General features: G+C 42.4%; 1 protein-coding gene across 1 annotated transcript in view; it reads right to left on the bottom strand.

The window, feature by feature from the left end:
* LOC126092813 (formin-2-like) overlaps positions 1-26,497 on the bottom strand; it is a 209,990-nt gene that overhangs the window by 95,621 nt on the left and 87,872 nt on the right. The window contains exons 6-8 of the mRNA XM_049908542.1: positions 14,789-14,871; positions 14,340-14,559; positions 14,196-14,257 (exon numbers count right to left, since the gene is read on the bottom strand). Of these exons, the coding sequence (XP_049764499.1) occupies positions 14,196-14,257; positions 14,340-14,559; positions 14,789-14,871 (365 nt within the window). The remainder of the gene's footprint in view (positions 1-14,195; positions 14,258-14,339; positions 14,560-14,788; positions 14,872-26,497) is intronic.

Genomic DNA, 26,497 nt, shown 5'->3' with positions numbered 1-26,497 from the left:
TGAATACAGAGTGGCAGGTCATTAACATATATTAAGAACAATGAGGGATCAGAGAACGAACCCTGTGGGACACCATTCTTGAGACATCCCCAGTTAGGGGACCCTGCTGATTTTTTCAGACTATCTGTACTGTTAACTTCAACCTTCTGCATTCTTCCAGTTAAATATGAAGTAAACCATTTGTGCACTGTTCCACTCATACACAATACTTAAGCTTATCTAGAAAAAATTCATGATTCACACAATCAACAGACTTTTGAGAGATCGCAAAATATCCAAATGGATGATTTTCGGTTATTCAATGCATTTAATATTTGATTAGTGAAAGCATATCCAGCATTTTCTATTGAAAAGCCTTTCTGAAACCCAAACTGATATTTTGTTAGTACTATATTTTTGCAAATATGTTGGTTGGTTGGGTGTTTTGGGAAAGGAGACCAGACAGAGAGGTCATCGGTCTCATAGGATTAGGGAAGGACGGGGAAGGAATTCGGCCGTGCCCTTTGAAAGGAACCATCCCGGCATTTGCCTGGAGCAATTTAGGGAAATCACAGAAAACCTAAATCAGGATGGCTGGACACAGGATTGAACCGTCGTCCTCCCGAATGCGAGTCCAGTGTCTAACCACTGCGCCACCTCGTTTGGTTACAAATATGTAATGCTACTCTTGAATAAATTATTTTTTCAATAATTTTGGATAAAGCTGTCAGAAGTGAGATTGGGCAGTAGTTGTTAGCATCAGACCTATCCCCTGTGTTTTCAGTTGTCCTGTTTCCCTATTAACATCGTTCCAAATTGTTTTAATTTTATTGTCATATGTGTTAATCTCAGACGGGGAACCTCACATGCATCCTCACACGTTGTACTCCATCCACTCATCCACCCAGCCGAGCGGTCATTTATAAATGACCAACATTTCATCACGGCTCATCTTCTTGTCAACACAGGTGCTGGCGTGTCTATCATACACACATCATTGGCTCCTCCCGCCTTTTCACCAACGAGGTCACTTCTACAAGCTGTCAAGGCATCTACGTTACAAACCTCAGGTTCTGTCAAAGTTACGGTGCACGTATTTCCTTATCTGTGTTTTCCGTGGACATTCTACATTGCCGACATCAATGAACCAATTCTTGGTATGAATTTTTTTTCACATTACAAACTCTCTCCAAACGTGGTTCAGGGCTCAGTGCTACATCATCCAACTAATACTCAGACACTGTGCTCCCACACTTATGTTCCGTGTTCTGTTTCTCTTGCAACATGTGAGTTAGTACGTAAGTGCTCCATCCTCGTGGGCAACTTTGTGACCTGCGTCACTAACCTACTGTCAGAATACTCGTTGGCACAACTCTGCCAGGAAAATGACAAGCTGAAACAATGAATAGCACACGCTTACAACAAGCTCGTCACAGCTCGTACCTCGCTGCTGAAACAAACTGCCATCCAGTGCCGCCACCTAATTGTGTTTTTTTCCAGCAGACACCAGCTTGGACACTAAGCAGGTTAGTCCAAAAACATTAATTGCATGTAATGATTCACATCCAGCAGACCCCGCACCCCTGACACACTCACCATGTTCAGTGCCATGTGTTTCAAACAGTGCTTCTAGTGACAGTCGTTCACAGGATTCGACCACACCCACCATGCCGGCAGCCGCCCCGCATGTTGATAAACATCCCCCCCCTCTCTCGTGCACCAGCCACGTGACTCAGCAGCTATAGCTGTTCCCTGCACAACGCCAACGCCTCTCTCGCCTGTGCCAGTTGCCCGAGGCAAGGCTGACAACAGACAGTCTCTGCGTGTCCCGACCCACACAGTGCTGCACTCACATAATAGGCATGTGACTTTGCTGCCTTTTCCCTCTCACGCTAATGGTTACACCTCATCGCAGCCCACTCATAAAAAAACTTCATGTCAGGATGTTGCTCAGTCTCATGTGCAGTTCTCAGTTTCTGCTGTCACTGACGGAATGACACACAAGATAGTTACCAATGCTGGCCCTCCTATTAGGCACAAGGTTAAACACCTCCACCCCATTAAGGTGAGCGCAGCCCAGCAGCAAATTAACTAACTTTTGGAGGCAGGTATTCTGCAACCATCAGACAGCAACTTGTCTTCTCTGAGTCACCTCATCACTAAACACGACGGTTCTTTCCGAGTGTGCGGTGACTACAGATGCTTAAACACTCATACCATCATGGACAATTACCCAGTGCGAAACATAAGCGATTTCACTCTTATGTTATTGGGCACCACAATCTTCAGTGTTATTGACTGTAAACATGCCTATCACCAGATTCCCGTAGCACCGGAAACCATTCCAAAGACAGCTATTATCACACCACTCGGTCTGTTACAATACAACTTCATGCCATTCGGCCTGAAAAACGTGGCACAAACATGGCAATGTTTCATCAACTCAATCTTACAACCGTTCAAGTTTTTCTTTGCATATCTGGATGACATTTCCAGCAACTCGCCCGAGGAACACAAAACTCATTTATCCAAGGTCCTCCAGACCTTTAACTCCAGTGGCATCGTGGTTAACAAGGACAGATTCAAATTGCGCCAGTCTCAAATTGCGCCAGTCTCAAATTGCATCGTCTCCACAGATGGAATACAGCCTCCCAAATCCCACGTGCAGGCCATCACATCACTGCCGTCTCCAGCTACTTCCAAAGAACTCTGACATTTCTTGGTTACAATAAATTAATACCATCGGCATCTGTCTTCTGCTGCCAGCGTGCAGGCCCCGCTGACAGATTCACTGTCGGGAAAACAGACTTCAGGCCTTAAAACAGTTCCCTGGACTGAACGTATGCTGGAGGCCTTGAAGGCTCTAAAAACTTCCTTAGCTCATGCCATGACACTCTTGCCCATCCTGACCCGTCGGCCGAGTTGCTAATCACTATGGACGCCAGCGACATCATGGTGGGAGCAGTACTACAGCAATGCAAAGGCAACATGACTTCTCCCTTTCATATCTTCTCTAAAAAATTGTCTACAGGTCAGAAGAAATATTCTGCTTTTGATAGGGAACTTCTGGTGGTCTATGAAGCCGTCAAACACTTTCGCCCCGATGTCAAGGGCCGTTCTTTCTTCATCCTTACTGATCACAAACCACTAGCAGATGCTTTCTGCAACCCTCCCGAGGACCCATCCTGTCGGCGTTTCCGCCACTTTGATTTATTCTCTCAATTCACAACAGACGTTTGCTACATCAGAGGCACAGAAAACATCCCCGCTGATTTTTTCTTGGTGATCAATACTGTTTCAAACATCATCGACTTATCCAACCTGACCACTCTCCAGGCCTCTGACAAGGAATCTCAAGCTCTCCATGTACATCCTCAAACATCTCTCGTGGTTACCAAAGCCAAGTTCCCTAGCATTTTGGATGAGGTGTGGTGTGATTCTTATACCGGCACCCTGCGCCTGTTGCTCCCACCCACATTGCGCCAGCAAGCCATCGACGCCTTGCATAACCTTGCTCACCCTGGTGTCTGCACCACCACATGGCTCGTATCCAAGCATTTCCTTTGGAAAAATATTAAATGGGACTGTCAGACCTGGGCACGCAGTAGCATCTCCTGTCAATGCAACAAAATCAGCCACCACACTTCCCCTGCACTAGGCAAGTTCGACATTACGCAAGGAAGATTTCATCATGTGCATATCAACCTTATCAGTCCACTACCATCATCAGAGGTTCACAGATATATTCTCTCCACAATCAACCACATGTCTTATGGGGTGGAAGCTGTTTTCCCTTACCCAACATCACCGCTGAAACCATAGCCAAGGGTTTCATCTCATTGATTGTCAGGTTCGGTTGCCCGACCACAATCACCACCGACCAAGGTCGACAGTTTGAGTCTGTTCACCATTTTATGTAACACCTGCAGCATTAAAAAAATCCATACAACAGTCTACCACCCACAAAGCAATGGGTTAGTTGAACAGTGGCACCGCACCCTCAAAACTGCCCTCAGGTGCCATGAGTGCCTCTGGTCTGAGGTGCTTCCATGGGTGTTACTCAGTCTCCGTTCAACCTTTAAACCAGACTTACAGATAACCATCTCTGAATTCGTTTTTGGGTAGAACCCAATCCTACCAGGGGAACTTTTCCTGCTTCAAGCACCTGAGGATTTTCCCCTCTCACCAGATTTCATTAGTCGCATGCGCACTCACTTCAAACATACACAGCTACACCCGCCCATCAGCCATTCCCCAACGGACACTTACATGCCAACCGCACTCAACACTTGCTCCCACGTTATGCTCAGGGATGATTCCATTAGACAACTCCTGCAATCACTCTACCTTGGCGTTTTAAAGTACTCTGGCAGGATGAGACAACATTCGACATTATGGTTAAAGATCGTCCTCAAACTGTTTCATTACACAGTCTCAAACCTGCTTCCATGGACTCCGACGCCCGTCTACCATCTCAGTTGGACCCTGCTGACAACGTTTCCACCATGAAGCCTGAAAATACTTTGTCTCATCCTATGGCGCTGTTTTCTCCAACCCATGATGCGTTGTCGCCATTCACAGGTTTTCCAGGCACATCGCCATCCACTCCATGTGTGGGTTCCACCGCCATTTCTCAAACTGCGGAGACTCACTCTCCCACATTCAACCTGTGCTACAATGTGCCACCACACCACATGGACGATGTGTCTATCACCACCTTTGAAGACTGTGGGCTCTTGCTCCTAACAGACACCGTGGCCTCACCCTCCAACGGGCAGTTAAACGTCAGTGTAGCACATAGTCTCCCACGAGTACGACCCGTCAGAAATTCACACATTCATCTCCTCTGATGGCTCTATCTGCATTCAGGGTGGCTACACCTGCACCAAGCCACAGGCCGTTCCACATGCCTGCTCTTGGGCCAGCCGACTGACTACGAGTTCGACCTGCCACCAATCACTCTGCCTCCACACTCTGCCTCGACTGAGATGGAAATCCCGGTAGTGCACCTGCCACCTCACATGACTACTACTGACGCCAATGCCCACATGACCTCCACTCGAGCCTCACAGGTGTTACTTTTTACTGCGAGGGGGTGTCTGTGTGGTGTTTATAGGTCATATCGACCATGATTAACACCATATTTGGAAACTCATTGCTCTGCTGAGCCTCCATGTTAGTTTTTAGTTATATTCTGTATCTCAAGCTGTGTACACGTTCATGACTAACTACAAAATATATCTCTGTGTGGAATTTAATGGGGATAGTTATTGCATTCGACCAATAATCATACCCCATTTCCATAATCTCTCGTGTAGCTCCTCAGATGGGAACTGCTTCTCTTCAAATTTATTTATTCTTACTGCCCATTTAGCCAAACTACATAATTAGTTTCATCCATTCTTACTTTTTCATTGCTTTTCATACTTGTACTTTCACATCAGATCCTGTTTACTGTCTGCATTATTTCTATTTACTGATGACTGGATCCTTTTGACACCCCCCCCATATCAACCGCTACTACAAAATGTTTCTCATGCTGCCCTTCTTATTCTTCATCCTTAAATGGCAATCACTAGTTTCTCCCCTCATACTCTGTTGATTACAATAACTAATTATTGTGCCTCTGAACAGCCATCTGAACTGTCATACACATGTGTAATGCAAAATCTGCACTCGAGCAGCAGTGCCAGCTTCTTACAGTTGTTTCTGGTGAACAGTAGGATGTTTAAGCACTGACTTCAAGTAAGTACAACGTTTCACAACAATCATACTATGTTGAGAATTTCCCCAAAATAACTCCAAACTGACTGCTTTGAGTGTGCAGATAGTTGCTATTTTGCTTCCTGCTTTGACTTTCTTACTGCACCCTCACAGCATTTTTCAGCTACAGTGATTCCTATATTTTTTTTTTCATTTTTATTCAGAGTTTACTTTTTTATGTTTGTTGAGGGAAGGATGCTTATAGCTTTGTTTTTTACAGTAGCAACATACAATTTTAACATTTAGAGTATTTTAGTGATGAAAGCATTATGTTTATTAGGGGAGGGGGTTACTTTCATTAAAAGCAGAAAACTATCATTAAAAATGAAATTTTTCATGCAGTTAAATCAGTGAGGTCTCTTCTTGTGTAACTTATCACAAATACTCAGTGCATTTAAGTTTTTTTAACCTCCAGCAGGCACACTTTTTTTATTGCACAAGCAGTCGCTCAGCACATTTGAGCACCACTTTCGCAGCTCAGTTCTATAATTATTTTCATATTCTCTCAAAATGGCTACACACTGTTGCTCACTTATAGTGGGAATTAATGTTCCATTATTTAACTTAGCTCTTAATTATACTTCATTTATAAAAGTTGATATACATCCCAAATGACTTAGTTAAAAAAATCTATGCTTCACTGTCAGCATTGAAAATTGATATATTCACAGTGAATGACCACAGAAAATATATTGTAACAGCTTACAGACAGGCCATGTTCACTACTTTGTAATTTAAGACATGTCAAAATTCAAATCACTGGTCATCTGAGTCTGCAGGTGTAACTAACACTCATATGCTCTCTGCAAACAAAACTATTACAAGAATCACACTTTATTGTTGTTTCATGAGGTCATAAGCCAGGTTCTTCAGAAGTACTCTTCTCACAACCTTCTGATTTTGTCCATTTGAGTAAAAAATGATCTGGGCATTGATACCAGCAATGTCCATTAGAGCGAAAAAGATCACCAGGCCTCCATTGTTGCCACCATGTTGGATATGCCGATTATATAAATTTGGCACACACTGAGCTGGTGTGCCTACTTGAGTGTAAACACTAATGTGGTGATCACTGAATCCTACCACTGTGTTTCTTACTTTAAACCATATTTTTCTGGTGTGACACAATTGAGAATCATAGTGTGAGCACTTTTTGGAGCAGGTTCCATAAGAAGTTTCTCTGTGCAGAGCAGTGTAGTGCTATATATTTATGACTTGGGGGACATAGGCTCTTTATTGCCTCACATATTATACAGTTTACAGTCTTCCTGATTTGGTACAGACAATATGTTGCTGGAGGTTTCTATTAGCCATTGGCAGCAACTACATTGTATAAGTAGCATCTACAAGGAAGACTAATAATGAATCAATACACAAAAATGTTATGCAAATGATGATTTTCATGGCCTGTCAATTCATTAAAATTCCCTTGGGTTTCTTGATGGCATGAATTTACTGTGTGTCTGCAACATTTTGGAATGGATACATGGCCTTCCCAGCTTCTAGTGAAGAAGAACATATAATAAAATTTTATTGTGTGAAAATATTAATTATATTTAACTATTTACCAATACTCCTTTTTATTACTTTGTATGTACTTCAAATACATTGTAACTTCCTGGACTGGAACGCAAATGATGGATAATGTTGCTAGTGATGAAAACATAATTATGACTGCTTTTGCAGTAGGACACTGCTGTAATTTGCCTCACTTTAATTGTCATGAAAGTGCAACACAGATCATGAATGAGTATTTCGATAACTCGCCTCATCCATATGGAAGAGAACTCAGGAAATGTGGAAACTGTAGCGAAGTAACTAGAATTGGTGTGTTACATTTCCTGAGTTTTGTTTGATGTTTGGGTGGTTGATTGATTGATTGACTGTAGAAGTGACTGACAGTGAAGTCTTCAGTCTCAGGGCAGAAACCAAAGGAGGAACTACACAAACAGTACAGTGCAATCAAGGGGAAGGGAAAATGGAAAAAGAAAGAGGTAAAAGCAGTGTTGTGGCAGCAGAAAGATTAAAGAGCGAAGAGCAGGAGCAGGAGGGGGGGTGGGGGGGGTGAGAGCAGGGTCACCACCCTACAGGCATTGGGACATCCACATCACTATCAAAATTTCCTGACTACCATTACCATGACACAACAAGGACAACACTACAGGAAGATGACAAGGAAAGAGGAAACAAAATGGCACAAAGGCTCAGACAAAATATAGGGAAAAGGGGGTGGAGGGGTGCTTTGGGAGAACTGGCAAGTGTGGAGGCAAGGCCAAGGCCTCCATAACCAACACCAACACTAACTGAGGGACTCAAATTCAAGAGGGAAATTCAGGAACTTAAGCCTTGGAGGACAAACCACTGAGGACAGATTTAACCGTGTGAGGGGCGTCCACTAACACCTGGGACAAGGAAAGTGGGAGGGCATATTTAGTGTGAAGTCCAAAAGGCAGGGGCAGTCCAGCAAAATACGGATCACTGCAACTATAAGGGGGAAGGGGGCTCATTGTGTATTAAAAAACCATTGGGCAACCTAGAATGGGAGAGGATGGTAGTTTCTTGTTGGGAGAGGTGGAGAGAAAAACACCCCATGGTGGGAGTCTCATTGATTGCGCAAAGTTTATTAGACAGGGGATAGCCCCCAAGAGTTGGTCCACAACTGAGCGAAAAGGGACTTGACATAAAGCCACTTCACTTGCCAGGAGCCCAAAGTATATCAACCAAAAAGCAGCAGTGCCAATATCAGTTGAAGGTCATTGATACCAGAGACCAAGGGAAGGTGAGATAAACACTGAGCAACAGCACGAAGGCCATTCATTGACTCTTTACATAAAAAAACTTGGATGAGGGAGGACATTCAATGAGGCAGAGGGCCCAATAGATGGCCATCAGTTCTATGGTAAACACCCCACATGTGGCAGGCAAAAGATCGTGTTCCATACCAACAGAAGATGTGAAGGCATATTCCACATGACAGATAGAGTAAGAGCTATCAGTGCAAAAAAACAATAGTGCCCTGAAACTCCCATACAAACAGGTGAAACAAACAACGGAACACCATTTGAGTGGTGCAGGCTTTTGGGCACTGAAAGAGATCCATTTGAACCCAGGGCCAAGGACAAGGAACTAATCAGGAGGGGTGTCAGGAGAGAACATGGGGAAGAGGAGGAGGAGGAGAGATGGAAATCACAACACAGAGAAGCAAGGCAGTAAACCCACATGGGGGCAGGCAACAGGCAGGCGACATCCCAAAGCCATGAAAAGAATAGGAAAGGAGGGATGAGCAGGGGGAAAGTGGATGGTTATGGCACAGAAAAACAGGCACTGGGAATCAAAGGGGAAAGAGATCCTAGTGTCAACCAGAAGGCTATTGTCAGGGCTAATGTGAAAGGCACTGGTGGCTGAATGGATATCACGATGATGAGCCAGGTCCAAGAGAAGCAGTGTGGAAGAGCTGATCCACAAACTGTACAACCATAGTCCAGATGAGACAGAACTAATGCCTGATGAAGGCAAACATGGATTGAATGATCCATACCCCAATAGTTGTGGATAAGGAAACGAAGGACATTAAGTTTACGAAAACAACCAGCCTTCAGATGATGGATACATGGCAAAAAAGTAAGCTTATTGCCGTGAAGAAGATCCAAGAAATTGAACTGGTGGACCACAGTCAGGTGTTGGGTATTGAGGTAAAGCTCCAGATCAGGATGGACAGTAGTATGGGGAAAAATAGACCAATCAACTTAAGGGGAGAGAATCAAAAACTGTGCAAAAGCTTTTAAGTGGAAGTGCACTGGATGGCACACTGAAGGTGTAGTTCTGCAGAGGCCACTGAGTGGGAGCTAGCCCAAATGTGAGTCATTCACATACACGGCAGGGGTGACCAACAGTCCAGCAGAGGCCACAAGTCCACTAATAGTGATGAGAACAGGGACACTAAACATGTGGAACACCACTCTCCTGGGTCTGTGGAAAGCTGAGAACAGTGCCAACCTGAACTCTGAACAATTGGTGGGACAGGAACTGGCAAATAAAAATTGTGAAGATCCTCAAAGACCTCACTCATGGAGTGTATGGAGTATAAGATGCTGCCAAGCTGTGTCGTAGGCCTTACGAAGATCAAGGAAAACTGTGAGAAGATAGCAGTGCTGAGAAAACATCTGCTGAACTGTGGTTCCCAATCAAGGCAGATGAGCAGTTGGAGACCATCTCTCCTGAAAGCAGCACTGTTAAGGAGATATTAGGTGCTGGGAATCAAGGACACAATTGAGCTGACAAGCCACCATAGTTTTTAGTAACTCACATGAGACCATGGTCAGGATGACTGGCCAGTAACTGTCACGGGAAGATGGATCCTTTTCTGGCTTAAGGACAGGAACCACAATGCTGTCTATCCACTGCAAGGAGAAAAAGCCTTGGAGCCAAACACTGTTAAACATCTGGAGGAGAAATTATAGTTGTGAAGGATAGAGATGTTAAAGCAGTCTGTTATAGATGGAACCAGCACCCGGGGCTGAATCATGGGAAGAAGAGAGGGCCAGAAGGAGCTCCCATTCCATGAAAGGTTTATCATAGGATCTTGCCTGATAAGGGGTAAAATATAAGTGGGAAGATTCAGCTCATTGTTTCTTGAGGAAGAATGCAGCTGGATAGGAGGCTGACACCTATGCTGTCACAAAGTGGGTCATGATTGGTTCACAAGAACTGATGGGTCTGGACAAAGGCCATATGGAAGGGCAAGGGTCAGAATGGAAGACTGCCATGGGAAACCTTGGAGGGTATGGAGTGTAGCCCACACCTGTGACAAACGGACAGAAGAACTTAGAGAGGAGACAAAGCATTCCCAACAAACCAACTTGCTCTGTACGAATGAGTAAGAGGCTTTGACACAAAGATGTTTGAGTAAGTATGGAGGTTTACGGGCTGAAGCCAATCACATTGGTCACTATCCTTCACCATCAACAATGGAGTGACATCCATAAACAAGAGGTCAGACGCACCTTGGAAGGGAGGAGATGACACCACCACCAGGGCCACCTGGTGGGGGTGGGGGAGGGGGCATCTTGTCCTGGGGTTTATGTTCCCTCCTCTTCTTTTTCATAGGCTGAGGAGGGCAGGGCAGGGAGGGAGGGAGAGAAGACTACAGAAGGCTTCTGTGAGATCCAGAACTGAAAGATAATGGCAACCTTGGGGCATCCAGACTGTGTGTCCCCTGGACAAGTTGTGGTAGGTTGCCTCTGGCCTGAGAGATGCTGGGGGGAGGGGTCCTGGGAGGAAGCCCCATCACCGACTGGTGCCAAAAAAAGGTTAGGTTAGGTTAGTGTCGTTTAATGTCCCGTCAACAACGAGGTCATTAGAGATGGAGCGCAAGCTCGGGTTAGGGAAGGATGGGGAAGGATATCGGTCGTGCCCTTTCAAAGGAACCATCCCGGAATTTGCCTGAAACAATTTAGGGAAATCACAGAAAACCTAAATCAGGATGGCTGGAGACGGGATTGAACTGTCGTCCTCCCGAATGCGAGTCCAGTGTGCTAACCACTGCGCCACCTCGCTTGGTGCCAAAAAAAGGGTGACATTTCTGCAGTCTTGGAGGTGAAGTGAAACCTGGAGGGAAGGGCATGGAAATTCTAGGGGAGGGAGAGGGGGATGGAAATGGGACAAGGAGGAGTAACGAGGGAGAAAGAACTTAACACAGGCAAAGCTAGATGTCATCAACAGAGGATGAAGATGATCATAATCAAAGGCTGGTAAGGAGTAATGGACACTGGGATGTAACCAAGATGGTCACAAGCATGCCAGGCTGTAGACTGGGCAGAGAAGTTTTCATCAATAGCAAATCCAACTGTATCTTACTGAGAAACTTCACTTCACCAAACTTATTTTTTATATTTTCCACAAAGAATAATGGTTTGTTGGTGGTGAAAGTGTCCTCATCAGTCCTGGTGCAGACCAGGTAATGGGGAAAGTGTTTCGCCCCAAGCTGGAGAGTGTGTCCCTCCTCCCAAAGTGTAGCCTGGAAGGGAAGGTCACAGGGTCATAAGAAGCAGTATTGGATGATATAATTACCAACCAAAGAGATGGCTTTAGAAGAACGGCCAGTTTTTTGGTGCTTCATATATCTCAAATGCAAAGCATCCACCATAATACCACCCACTCTGACCAGCGACTCTTCTCAGGGGCGCGAGAGTGAGTGTAAGAGTGTATTTTTGACAAAGGCTTTGCTGGCCAAAAGCTTATTGTATTATATGACAGTCTTGGTTGTGCCTATCTGTGACTTAGCAGTTTGCTATACGGTGAGTAGCAACTATCCTTTCCTATGTCACTGGAGAATGATGCACAGGGAGAACAATTGTTGGTAGCCTTCCACATCAGCTCAGCTCAGACCTCTCTCTCTCTCTCTCTCTCTCTCTCTCTCTCTCTCTCTTTTCCTAGTCTTTTTGCAAGATATATATAAGAGGAATTCAGGGCTATCACCAGCACTAAAAACTCCTGAAGTGTGCCAACTTAAGCCTGGATTAAAATGTGTTTTGCTATTAGGAAGTATAAATAAGTTAAGTAAAATTAATATTTAAAATTGTGTTTGCACGGGGGCAGGTGTGGGTGTGTATTTTGTGCTAAATGACTGTGGAAACTATTTCGAACTGGATCTTCTTTTCATTCATGCAAAATCTTAGCTCAGCTGGTTGAGTGAAACAGTAACAGGTGAAGACTGACATTTTTATATACTATATTAGTCAAGATTCAAAACCAGTTTAAGAAAGTTATGATAATCTGCATAAAAAACACTGTATTTCATAGTTTAAAGTACAGATTTACACTTTTAAAACCTGGGGAATACTGGAAACCTATAACTTTATAAAAACACCCTCCAAATAATCACATTACATAGTTTTCTTTTACTGAGTAACATGGCTGAAGTTGTGATGAGTATATTACTAGTTCATTACAAACCTTTTTATAGGGAAGTATAAAGAAAACACAATATTTACATAACTTTATAGACTATATGCTATATTTAGATCAATTTAAAAAAATACAGTTAATAAATTTCTATAAACTAGGTCATGTTCTTCATTGCAGGGGGTAAAATTGAGTGAATTTGAATACATTTTGTAATAAATATTTACTTTCTGTCATTTCTTTGCCTTTTTTAAATGGTAGTACAGATGAATTGCCTTGAGCTCACATCATAGCAACTTCTCTTGACACTGTAACTTTATACCAAGCTAAACACTAAACTAAACTCCATTATTTGTCAAAAAAGGTACTTTCTGCAAGGGTAGACTACATTTCCTGAGGACTTTTCCAATAAATCTCAGTCTGGCACCTGCCAAACCTGCAACTAGTCTTGTGTGTGATCATTCCACTACAAATCACTCCATACTACTAGATGTTTAGTGGATGTGACTGCAGCCAATGATCATTCAGCTATCATGTACTGGTACTTTAGACCCAGTGTGTTCATTCGTTTATGTTGAGCACCCCCTGATAATCACTCCATCATGTCCCAATCCTCCGTAGCTCTTCCTGTATTTTACCACAAATCTCCTAGCATTGTGGCTTGATTCTATACAATAGCCTCATCTGCATACAGTCTTATTGAGCTTCCAACTTATCCATCAGGTAATTTTATTTATACATATCATGAACTGTAATAGCCTTAAAGTACACCCTTTGGGCTCCCAGAACTACTTTTATGACTAAAGTTATCACTTCATTTACAATGGCATGCTGTATTCCATTTGCCAGAAATTCTTCAGTCTAATCACAAAGCTGGTGTGATATTCCATAAACTTTTATTCTTCTCATTAGTTACATGTGTAAGTGTGTCAAATTTCTTTCAGAAGTCAAGGATCACAACCTGGAGAGCATCTTAAGTACTACCATGTTCCTTAATTATGATCTGTAAAAGTTTTATTCTTTTTGTCATTTCAAGTGAGAGTTAACTTAGTAACTAATGTGTTACAGAACTGGCAGTACTATAGTTCAAATGTAGAACAATACACATAAAGGTGCAATGGAAAAAACTAAAATGTGTCCTACAGTGGTAATTGCCATTTGTGGCTGGTGAGTAACATCTAGTTTTTACAGCTTCTAATTAAGGATATAATAAACTGAATCTTTCTTTCATCTTTCACTTTCTGATACTACACCCTATTTCTCTTCTGATCCCAAGTTTAATGTTTACATCCCTCAAAAATTTCAATGTGTTCTTGTTTCCTGTTAGTTTCTACCTTTTGTACAGAAACTGAATTGTGTTTATTAGCACTATTTCTGTTATTCCTATTTTTCAGAAATTGTTAGTAAACATATTACAGAATTACATTAGATCTCTAGAATGGATATTATATTCATTCATAAGCATCCCAACACTCATCTCACCTCTATTCTGAAACATTCTCTAATCTTTTATGGTGTCAACTGTAATGAAAAAATATTTCTCCACTTACAGAATCATATATCTGTTGTAGAGCTTCCAAGTTCACAACTGATGTATCAAAATTGTATATTGCTGCAAAAAATAATATAATCAGAAACACTAATTTATGCAAGCTATTACAGACTATACATTAATTGAATTTAAATATAGTTACCATTTTCTATTTCTGAAAATTCTACATGGAGGCTAGATGAAAGAATGCCAACATTCTGTGATCGTTTGCTGTCGAGTAGTTTTGCTGCTTGTTGCTTTGTAGGCTTTTCTTCTTTCTTCTTCACTGGTTTCCGTTCAGTCACTTGTCGAGAGAACAGATTTGCAAATTCATCAATGTCTTCTATTTTAGCTTCTTCCAGATCTTCCCACAGAGCCGTCTGCTGCTTACTATATGAAAAGTAACTGTTTGTAGGCTGAAAAAGCCACTTTGTGCTTCATGAAAATACTATAAATAAATAAAATGAAGTTATGTTTTTAACCATCACTGTCAATAAGTAAAGTTTAATATTACAGTTTTAACTGTAAGCTTCCCTACGCATTTCATGTGATAGGTTGAGGATATTCCTTATATTAATTTGACATTAAAAGAAATAAATACATAACTTACACACTTTCTGTCGCTGGCACAACAATTCGAGTCCAGTACAAAGGTTTCATAGGTACTGTTGGGTTCACAGGCTTTTTCCTCAACACTGTGAATGCAGAATCAAATTACATAGAAAAGCCAATTACAGTATGAATTATTGGTACATAAAAACCATCTAACCAATAAAATGTTCATTAAATGTTATATTTCACAGTGAGAGGCTGTTTAAGTACTCATAGATATGGAAGTTTCACTAAAAATTCAAAGTATAATGGAGTACACTACCATTTTATGAATGAATGTTGTATGAATGGAATTACAGACATCTCTAGTGTAGATTCAGCAAACAATGTAGCAGGCCTTTAATGAAATCTTTGAGCACAGATCAAGTTGTAAAATTTTAAGAAATGTTTAATGTAATTTGAGTGTGATGTAAATGTAAGTAGGCACACAGGAATGTGAATATATTTATATTGAGAGTATCAGTTATATGAAATGTTCTCAATTATGAGAGTATGTATGTTTAAGAGACAACAGCCAGTACGTTTTATGTACGCTGTATACCACATTGTTAATAATCTTAACAATAATCATAACCCTTACCAGTATCTGTACAGAGCCTTTGATTATAGGCATCACCTTATGTCTTTCAATTTCTCATGTTATTATGGGTAAGTCATTCATGTAGAAAAGAAAATAAAAGAAAAGAAAAGAAACTGGGTCTAGAATCGAACCTTATGATACCCCCTATGAAATAGTTCTCCACTTCAAGGAACACTTTGCTTGATGAAACTTCCTGGCAGATTAAAACTGTGTGCCCGACTGAGACTCGAACTCGGGACCTCTGGAGACTTTGCTTGATGTTATAACAACCTTTTTCTTTCTCTGTCAAAAATGACTTGCATCTCTGTAAAGCACTACCCATAATTCCATGTTTTTCATTTTTTATAATAGTAAGAAAACTACCTTTTTCAGCTGTGGGCCCAAAAGCTGTATCCATTAGGACAATGGCCAGTAAAAATGCATCTAAAGAGAAGGGAATAAAACTTTCTAACTACAGGTTCTTCTGAGATTCTTAGAAAGTTTACACATCTAAAGACCTTCATCTTCGTTTCCTCTGCCCTGTGGAGCCACAGATACTACTATTTCCAAGACCAGTTGTAATCCTATTTGTAATATAGACTGTTCAACCCTGTTTTGTCCACAAATTTGTCAAGCTTTGATTAAACCTGTCAAATATTCTCTAAGTTTGATAAAAACATTAAATAGTGCCATACACAGTCAAATATCTGACAACCTGTTTGATCATGTGTGAGGTGCTTTAGAAAGTAATATGAACTTCGGCTAATGGATGCCACATGCTATTTAATGTTAAATGCACATTTCAGCAGACACTTTCTACTTGTGACTTATATCACAACCAGACATTGAACTACTACTACTACTACTACTACTACTACTACTACTACTATTGTGGTGGTTGTTTTTGGGCTGTAGAGGCACTCAATGGCAAGGTTATCAGTGCCTTTACAAATATTAAAAGAAACAAATATGGGTAACACAGTTGATCCACACTATCACTTCATATCACACCCCAACGGAAGCAAAATGACAGAGGAGGTAAAGCAATAGTGTAGGGATATGTGACTGGCTGACCATTCACAGAAAAAAAAATAGGTGAGCTAGTTATCCTTTTAACACGTCAAGATCATTTCCCTAAAAGTTTTGGAAACCAGTTGGACAGATTGCAAAACCTTTGAATTATAACAACATTCATTTGAATGTCACTTTAGAGGACAGCTCTGCCGGCAAACTTGCAACTGAGCTCTGGTCTGAAAATAAAACACTATCTAGTAAAATGTGGTACACAGTGATCTCTACACCACAAGCAACACACATTAGAGCACCCCCTCACCAGAGCAAGAAGCCATGCATCAGAGGACTCCGGCCTAGATGACTAAGGAGGACCTCATCCCTTCTTGGTGGTACACCACAGCTGCATAGTGGGCTTCACTGGACATAGCTTATAGCCTGTCACTTCCAGCTGCTTGTGTTCCCATCAACACATGCCTCTGTACCTCAACAGTGAGGTGATAGTGTGCAGGGGGATGCCTCACTGAAATAACAGAGGATCACAACATGCCTCCTTGGCTGCTACATCTGCCCTTTCACTCCCTGCAATACCCATGTGACCTGGTACCCCAGCAGAAAGATACCTACTACCCCAGCCATTTTAGTTGGAGGAAGGCATCCTGGATATTCTGGGTGAATTTATCTCCTGATACAAGCACTGTAGAGAGTGAACAGAGAATCTGAACACAAAAAAATTTAGCAGTCTAAGCCCATCTCATCTGCTCTGCCCACAAGATCACATATAATTCTGTGTCAAAGACAGTAAATTCTTGAGGCAGTCAGACCTTGAGGACCCCCCATTTTGACCCATCCATAAGGACAGCTGTAAAACCATGATGTTCTACTAAAATGGTGGAAACTGAAGTATTAAAAACATATGTAGGACTGGGGTCTCTCCTGTACAGCACTAAATCCAAAATCTCTGTTGATCCATTGTAGAGGCAGGGAAGTGGCTGGTCAAATATTTAACAAGAAAAATCACCAAACAGCAATGCAATTTGAGAGGTTATTTTATTTGATTTTCACAGCCAGTTTTGGGAAATCAATATGCCATCTTCAAGCCCCTGCGACCGAAAAAAAAAAAGTATACGTGTAGTGTATATCAAGGCATACCACAGCTGACTTTACACAGAGTCAAGAATAACAACAATAAAAATAATAACAAAAGTTCTTAAAACTGACAAAATGCAAGTAGCAGCCTTAAGACAACTACTTGTGTACATACAGCACAACAAAGTAAAATAAGTAGACATACTGGTTAGCACTGAAACTATTTTAACATGACAGAGTTATAATAGAACATGAGAAACATAAGATAAAAAATAGACAATATACAATCAGAAGCTCAACTGAACAAAGCTTGTCTTATTTTCTGTAGTAAAAAAACCATCATAATTCTTACAGATGAGAAAAACCCTAGTTCATATGAATCCTTATCCTCATTCAAAATAAAACAATGTGATATAATCTAAGAAGTACATAATGGGGAACATATCTGTTGCCTAAGTATTATAACTACTGATGATATACCAGAATTATTAGTCATAACATCAAAAATGCAACCAGCAACAAACCCGATTGAAAACAACATTTTAAGTGAGTAATGGTGTGCAAAGAATGTGCAAGGAACACTCACAATATACCTCAAGGGATTATGTTACATATCATATCTATATTAACTAAGGGGAGCCCTCCAAAATCTCAGATGACAATGTTTTACTATTTTTGTGGTCTTCATACACTTACCTCACTTTTAGCTTGGTCCATCCCCAAATTGCCTACTGTGATACAACTTGCCATGTGTCAGTTTAGTTGGAGACTAGTTAGAGAGCAACCAGCTTCGTCATGGGCAGCCTTGCCACATTTGTCATAAGTGACTTCACCCTTACATCCTCAGGTAGTGTGCCCAAAGCATTTTCATTTGAAACAGTGCATTACATTGGGGACATGGGGCCATATAGTTAGGCAAAGAAATTCTGCCTTGATATGCTCTTTGAGTTTCATGCTACTGAAGGTAAGCTTGAAGGAGTCAGATTTTATGAGATCCCCATCCACCCTTTTCAATATATTTTGCATATCAACAATCCCTTCTTGAACCCACTCATCTTTCAATTCCTCCTTGGGAATGTCAACCAGATCTCTACACTACACAACATCTCAGCCTCTGCAAGAAGGGTGTCCACAGGGCTGGACCAAAAGGCACCTGTCTCAAGTCAGATCCCACAATGGTGTACTTGGTCCAGCACCCGAAATGCTGCAGGTGATGCTGAGCTGTATCAAGATGTGATAGGATCAGAGCTTTGTAGAGTCACAGAAGGATAGAGCAATCTGCACTCCAGCTGGTGTTACCGAGGCAGTGAAGATTGAGGTGTGACCAGCACATTTGCTTAAGTTTACAAAGATGGGAATCCATGTCAACCAGGCATCAAAGATCAATCTCAAAAAACAATAAGATTCCACCTCATTAAGCATTTGTCCTTGAGGTGGAGTTCTGGTAGGGGCTGGACAGTACGATTGAGACAGAAGTGTCTGACACTTGCCTTGGTGGCAGAATTCTGGAAGCATGGGTGATAGTCCAGGACTGTGGCTTTTATATGGCACCCTGCAGTCAGCATTCAGCTACACCCAAAATTGAGAAACAATAGTAGACTCAGAAGTGATCAGCATACAGGGAGGATGATATTGTAGGTCCCTCAGCTGCAGCTAGACCATTGATAGCCACTTGAAAAAGGGGCACACTCGATACAGAGCCCTGTGTGACCCACTTCTCTTGTATAAAGGGAGGACCACAAAAATCACCATCTTGAACCCAGAAAAAGTGGAGAGACAAGAAGTTCCAGATAAAAATTGGGACCTGGCCCCAGAGGCCCCACTCATGGAGAGTGGTGAAAATGTGGTGACACCATGTGGTGTTGTATGTCCTAAGTTAGTGAAAAAGAATAGTGATAAGATGTTGACACCAGACAAAAGCTGAATGAAAATCAGACCCCACACACACCAAATTGTCAGAAGTAGAGGAGCCTTGGGGAAAATTGCCCTGGAATGAAGCCAGCAGACCCCAAGAGCCAAGGTATCAACACAGCAGTCAGCTCATCACACATTTGAACAAGTCACAGAGAACATTAGTGAGGCTAATTGGGTGATATTAATCCATATTAAGGGGTTGTTTACGTGGTTTCAGTACTGGGACAACCATGCTTTTTCACCACTAAGATACAGTTCAAAATGGCAAGGATGTGACATTTGCAATCCACTGATAAATGATTGAGTATTTGGCTGTGGATGTGCTCTGGCCCTGGAGCCACATGATGGCAAGGGGCTAGGGCACAGAGAAATTCCTACTCACTGAATTGAGCATTGTTACAGCTCAGAGGACATGTATTACATGGTAAATAAAGTCTCTCTACTCACTGTTTGAGGACAGGAAAAGCAGGCTGATAATTATCAAGTGCAGATTCTTGAGCATAATGAAAAGCAAAATGACTGGCAACAATATCTGGATCAGTGTAAACATCACCATTCACAGAGACACCAGGTACACCCTTCAGGTCACAAGTATCCAAAGAAGCATGGAATCTTCACCCATACCTGCAAAGGAGAAGTACATGATTAAATGGTAGCAACATACTTCTCCCAGCATTTAAGTTTCTGTTACTTTATGAGGTGGCCAATGCGAGCACAGAGCTGTTTAAGAGCAATGAGGTGCTCCATTGTCAGATGTCATTTATGGCATTGGAGAGCCCACTGGTGATCTCTAATGGCCACATCAATGTTGGGGGACCACAAAGGTACTGTCTTCCAACAGGGGGATCCCATGGAAGAGGGGATCTCTAAAGTCATGTTGAGTGGCACATGTTTGCTTTGGACAGAGTCCAGAACAAACTTGCAAACAACAGCTGAAGCTCTTTCAAGGGTCAGTGCAGTTCTTTAAATATCCCCAACAACAGCATAGGGTAGGGCTTCACAGTGGTGGGAAACAAGTTTCCTGGAGGACAATGCAAAAGCAGGTAAAGTGCTCAAAAGATGATGTAGCTCAGCCAAGTGGTAGAAAAAAACCAATACAGTTCCACTGGAGGATCATGCTATCAATACCCTGTGAGAGCGTGAAGGGACCAAGGAGGCAGATCATGCCTTAGTAGTGCCTGCTGCTACTGGTTGTGAAGAAGCATCATCAATACACATTTGTTGTGAATCAGGGTGTGTGGAGGGAGGGGGCTCAGATGCTCCAGGGCCATACGGCAGCGAGGAATGCTGCCATGAATACAGAGGTAGAACATGCAGGGTCTGGTGGCACAGGGGTCATCAGACTCACTCTCTTTGGAGGGATATTTCTCCTTAGACAATTTAGACTTCTGTGAGGGCTTGTCTGTCCCAGATTCTGGGACAGAGGAGGAACATGAAGTTGTATGACCTGTTACCAGCGGCTCCTTCAGCCAGCAGCTACCATCTGGTTGCATGTCAGCAGAGTCCTGGGAAGCGAGCATCCCTTTCTGATTTTAGAGGACGGTGTTGCTTCCCCCCATCTGGGGGTTGGGGACTGACTTTCCTGGTGGACAGGGAAGTGATGCTCCTGAAGGGTGTGTGGAGGAAGCAGTAGGAGGAAGACCCTCACCCACCAGGGGAGTGGTTATAGTCAGCCAGCCCCAAAAGCCAGATGTAGAAGACATGGATGGCAATGGCACAGTCAATAAAGGAATGACATCATTGTAGCAGAAGCATACACCACTGTCATCCCCATAGGATGCATGTGTTCATATTTTTTCTTTGCCATTCAATAATTGAGGTTGTCAAGGATCTTGTATTCCTGGATTTCATTTTCGGCATTTCAAAATGCTGGAGGCTGGTGAACAGGGGATCCCTCAGCTGTCCCAGATGGAGGGCGAGGGTACAAGGTGCAAAGAGGAGGCAACAGAATGGCTACCATGCAGTGTTTTGGGTATAGTACCACTGTAAGAAAGAAAGGCAGAAGCAGAGAAAGGCACAAAGGTGGAATGTACTGGAATATATACCACGCTGGATAACCTTCCATGCATAATCTGCACTTCTGCAAAATTTAGAAAAGTAGTATCAAGTCACATCCAACAAGGGGTGGCCATATTATTAAAAACGAAAAGTTGTTAAGGGCCAATGGAAAGGTAGACAGGTAAAAGAATAGTAGAAAGATACACTTGCAGCACAGAGAGGAAAATAGCAATGAAAAGGTTGGTGCCCCACAGTGGCCAGGCACATACATTCAAACCAAACCAGAGGAGATCCGCCTGCAGAGGACGGTGGGTGGGGTGAGGGGGTGGCGGCATTGGGGAGAGTAAATGGTTATATATATATATATATATATATATATATATATATATATATATATATATATATATATATATATATATATATATATATATATATATATATATATATATACACACACACTCCTGGAAATTGGAATAAGAACACCGTGAATTCATTGTCCCAGGAAGGGGAAACTTTATTGACACATTCCTGGGGTCAGATACATCACATGATCACACTGACAGAACCACAGGCACATAGACACAAGCATGCACAATGTCGGCACTAGTACAGTGTATATCCACCTTTCGCAGCAATGCAGGCTGCTATTCTCCCATGGAGACGATCGTAGAGATGCTGGATGTAGTCCTGTGGAACGGCTTGCCATGCCATTTCCACCTGGCGCCTCAGTTGGACCAGCGTTCGTGCTGGATGCGCAGACCGCATGAGACGATGCTTCATCCAGTCCCAAACATGCTCAATGGGGGACAGATCCGGAGATCTTGCTGGCCAGGGTAGTTGACTTACACCTTCTAGAGCACGTTGGGTGGCACGGGATACATGCGGACGTGCATTGTCCTGTTGGAACAGCAAGTTCCCTTGCCGGTCTAGGAATGGTAGAACGATGGGTTCGATGACGGTTTGGATGTACCGTGCACTATTCAGTGTCCCCTCGACGATCACCAGTGGTGTACGGCCAGTGTAGGAGATCGCTCCCCACACCATGATGCCGGGTGTTGGCCCTGTGTGCCTCGGTCGTATGCAGTCCTGATTGTGGCGCTCACCTGCACGGCGCCAAACACGCATACGACCATCATTGGCACCAAGGCAGAAGCGACTCTCATCGTTGAAGACGACACGTCTCCATTCGTCCCTCCATTCACGCCTGTCGCGACACCACTGGAGGCGGGCTGCACGATGTTGGGGCGTGAGCGGAAGACGGCCTAACGGTGTGCGGGACCGTAGCCCAGCTTCATGGAGACGGTTGCGAATGGTCCTCGCCGATACCCCAGGAGCAACAGTGTCCCTAATTTGCTGGGAAGTGGCGGTGCGGTCCCCTACGGCACTGCGTAGGATCCTACGGTCTTGGCGTGCATCCGTGTGTCGCTGCGGTCCGGTCCCAGGTCGACGGGCACGTGCACCTTCCGCCGACCACTGGCGACAACATCGATGTACTGTGGAGACCTCACGCCCCACGTGTTGAGCAATTCGGCGGTACGTCCACCCGGCCTCCCGCATGCCCACTATACGTCCTCGCTCAAAGTCCGTCAACTGCACATACGGTTCACGTCCACGCTGTCGCAGCATGCTACCAGTGTTATAGACTGCGATGGAGCTCCGTATGCCACGGCAAACTGGCTGACACTGACGGTGGCGGTGCACAAATGCTGCGCAGCTAGCGCCATTCGACGGCCAACACCGCGGTTCCTGGTGTGTCCGCTGTGCCGTGCGTGTGATCATTGCTTGTACAGCCCTCTCGCAGTGTCCGGAGCAAGTATGGTGGGTCTGACACACCGGTGTCAATGTGTTCTTTTTTTCCATTTCCAGGAGTGTATATATGTTTTTGTTTCATGTAAAACAGAAGTTGGCTTTGTTGCAAAATATTCTATGGACTTATGTATATTTGTTATGCTTATGAACCCATGTGTGAACTGTTTGATTTAAATGCACTGTAAGTGTATTGTTTTTACTCTACTCTAGTTTCTATCCATTTCCATATTTTCTAGTATTTGGTGAAGAGCTATGTTTACAGCTTTTGATGGAATTCAAATTCAACTTAATTGCATCTTGTCATGGAATGAGAGTGTAATTCTGGTTTGAATGGTGTCATTTCTTGCCACTGATTGCCACACATTTCACTGTGGTTTACAGACACTGGTTATAGATGTAGATGAGTATGGTTTGAAACCTTAGTGACTAGAATATTCATCCTTGCAGATACCAAAACTACAACAGTAGTTATGCAAATGTGTTGTTAACAGGTACTACAAACAACACATTTTAGCAGAAATCAGTGCATTAGTATCCCCTTCTCCAGTGAAAATTTCAGAGGCCTCCATTAAATGCAAGGAAGTATGAAAAATGATGCAAAAGAAGTAGACTATGAGCCATATACCTGCAATGCATTTAAATCAAGTACTTCACACAAGATTCATAAGCAGAACAGTAAAAAATAGACGCAGGCCCACAAACTACCATGTGATGAAACAAGCTTCTGTTTCATATGAATTTTAAACAAATATGGAATCATTTACTCTACTCAGTATTACAAATGGGTACAAAAATTAAGCAGAATATGAGCAACATATTTACAATGCAATTCAAAGAGTGCAATACACAAAATAAGTTCATAATCTGGAACACAGATTGATGAAACCAGCTTCTGCGTTGTGTCATGCCATGGCATGCCATATCAGATGATATTTACGTGTTCACATAGCTCAAGTTCAATTATTTTACTTGATTATGGCCTCACAGTCAAAATTACAATGTTTAGTTTTACAAATAAATAATGTTACAGTCGAAAGGTGACCACAATGCTGTTTACAAAATTGTATGTGACTGTGAATGCCAGCTACAAGAAGTTAATCACACTTTTTTGTTGAATGTTGTCAGGTGGAGAGTGCAGGGACTAGACTGCCAACAGGGACAGCATCAGGAGATTGTGGGGCATGGAGATGGAGACAAAAAGGAGCAAAAAATCAGAAGTGGGGAAGTATGGGCATATGCATTGGCAGAGGGCTGTAAATAAACAGGTTTAGTTTTTGATAGGAATTTTTTGAATATATTACTTTGCAAGGTGACAAAAAATGTCTCCAGGTACACACTTCACCATCAGACCACCACTCCCACCCATAAATGATAGGATTTTTCACTATCATATAATCTACTGATTTTGCAAAGCAAAAATTGAGATTTTGCACCATATTTTCCCTATTCAAAGTTCACTGCCACATCACAAGTCCAGGAGCACTACTGTCAATCTCTGTTTCTGTATTTGAAAATGTAATTTAATTAGATGGAAAACACACATATGAAGATATTGAAATTTGCAAGCTTTTAGAGCCAGTGGCTCCTTATGGCAAAAGGGTTGAAGAGTGAGGAAGATGGCTGAAGGAACAGGACTGGTGTGGTTTAGGAAATAGGTCAAGTTCAGGAAAGTCACCCAGAACTCCAGGTCAGGGAAGACTTACCAGAAAGGATGAGAAGGAGAGACTTGTTATGGGGAACTGCATAAGATGAGATTTGAAAACCTGACACTTTAGAGGTGGAAGACAGGGTAAAACACAAGGCAGATATTACCAACACAGTACATCATGTATGAGTCAGTAAGAGTGGAAAGTGAAGCACACTGAATGTGGTAGAGGTCAGGGACAGGAAAACAGACAGGTCGAAAATAAAAAGATACAGAAAACTAAAAGCTCAGGTGTGTGGCAGGAACAAATACCATGTCGTAATGCCAATTCCCACCTTCAGAGTTCTGAGAAACTCATTTCTGGGGGAAGAATCCATATGGTATATATGTTGAAACAGATACCAAAGTCATGACTGTCATGTTGCAGAGCATTTTCAGCAACAGCATATTGCATGTTGCCAGTATACACCCTCTGCCTATGGCCATTCACCTTACAATAACTTAGAGGTTGTCAACCCAATGTAAAATGTTTCTGTATTGTAACATAGGCCTTGCACATCTAGCAAAATCTTATCACTATTCTCCAGTGTACAGACAGGTCATATAAATTCAAAAGCACAAAAACAATTTTAATAGAAAAGGAGAAGGATTGAAATTAGACAAATTATATGGCTTAGTCCCAGATAAAACAAACAGCACCAATCTCTGCCTTTCCATTATATAATGAGTTTGAAACTTTTCTTTGTCTCCAGGGCTCTTCCACATACACAAACTTCTTTCAAAATTCTTAAACAATGTGTCTGTGGTGATTAAATTGTGCTCTGAACAAAATTCTACCTGGTGGCTTCCTCTGTCTTTCCTTTCCCTGACTCCATATTATCTTCCTCATCCATGTTATCTTCCCATTACTAACTTATCTTTCCCTTAATCATCTCAATTATTTATTTTCTCTCTTCATACGTTCTTTCAATCTCTCTATCATCTGTGGAGCTAGCTGGCATACAAACTTGTCTACTGTGGAGCAAATTGTCTGTGTGTTTATCTTTGTTACAATTATGCATTTACTATGCTGCTCATAGCAGTTTACCTGCATTCCTATTTACTTATTCACTGTTAGTCCTACTCCTGCATTTCCTCTATTTGATTTTGTATTTATGATCCTGTACTCACTTGTTCATCCTGCTCCACTTTAACTTCAGCTTATCCATTCCCCTTTTTAAATTTTTTAACCTGCTTACATGACTGAGTTATCTAGTTTTGAACACACTGGTGCATGAAATGCAGTCTTATTTGTCCTGATGATGATATCACCCTGAGTAGTGCCTGCCTGGAGATCCATATTGGAGATTATTTTATCTCTGAAGTATTTTACCCATGATATTGGCATTATCATTTAACTATACATTCCTTGGGAAAAGTAACAACTATAGCTTCTCCTTGCTTTCAGCCATTTGCATTACTAGCACAGCTAAGCCATATTGGCCGATAATGTTTAAATTTTACTTACTTAATGAGTGCATACTTTTTCATTTCTTTTGTAGTTGTGCTGTCATCTCTCAACCACCACCACCACCACCACCACCACCACCACCACCACCACCACCACCACCACCACCACCACCACCACCTTCCCCTTATGAATGGCCTACTTTGTGCTCAAATTGCTCTGTGACATTAGCTTATT

This window comes from Schistocerca cancellata, chromosome 7, assembly GCF_023864275.1.
Source record: "Schistocerca cancellata isolate TAMUIC-IGC-003103 chromosome 7, iqSchCanc2.1, whole genome shotgun sequence".
NCBI classification, from domain to species: domain Eukaryota; kingdom Metazoa; phylum Arthropoda; class Insecta; order Orthoptera; family Acrididae; genus Schistocerca; species Schistocerca cancellata.
The sequence above is the reverse complement of the archived record's forward strand: the minus strand, read 5'-3'. Positions and strand labels throughout refer to the sequence as shown.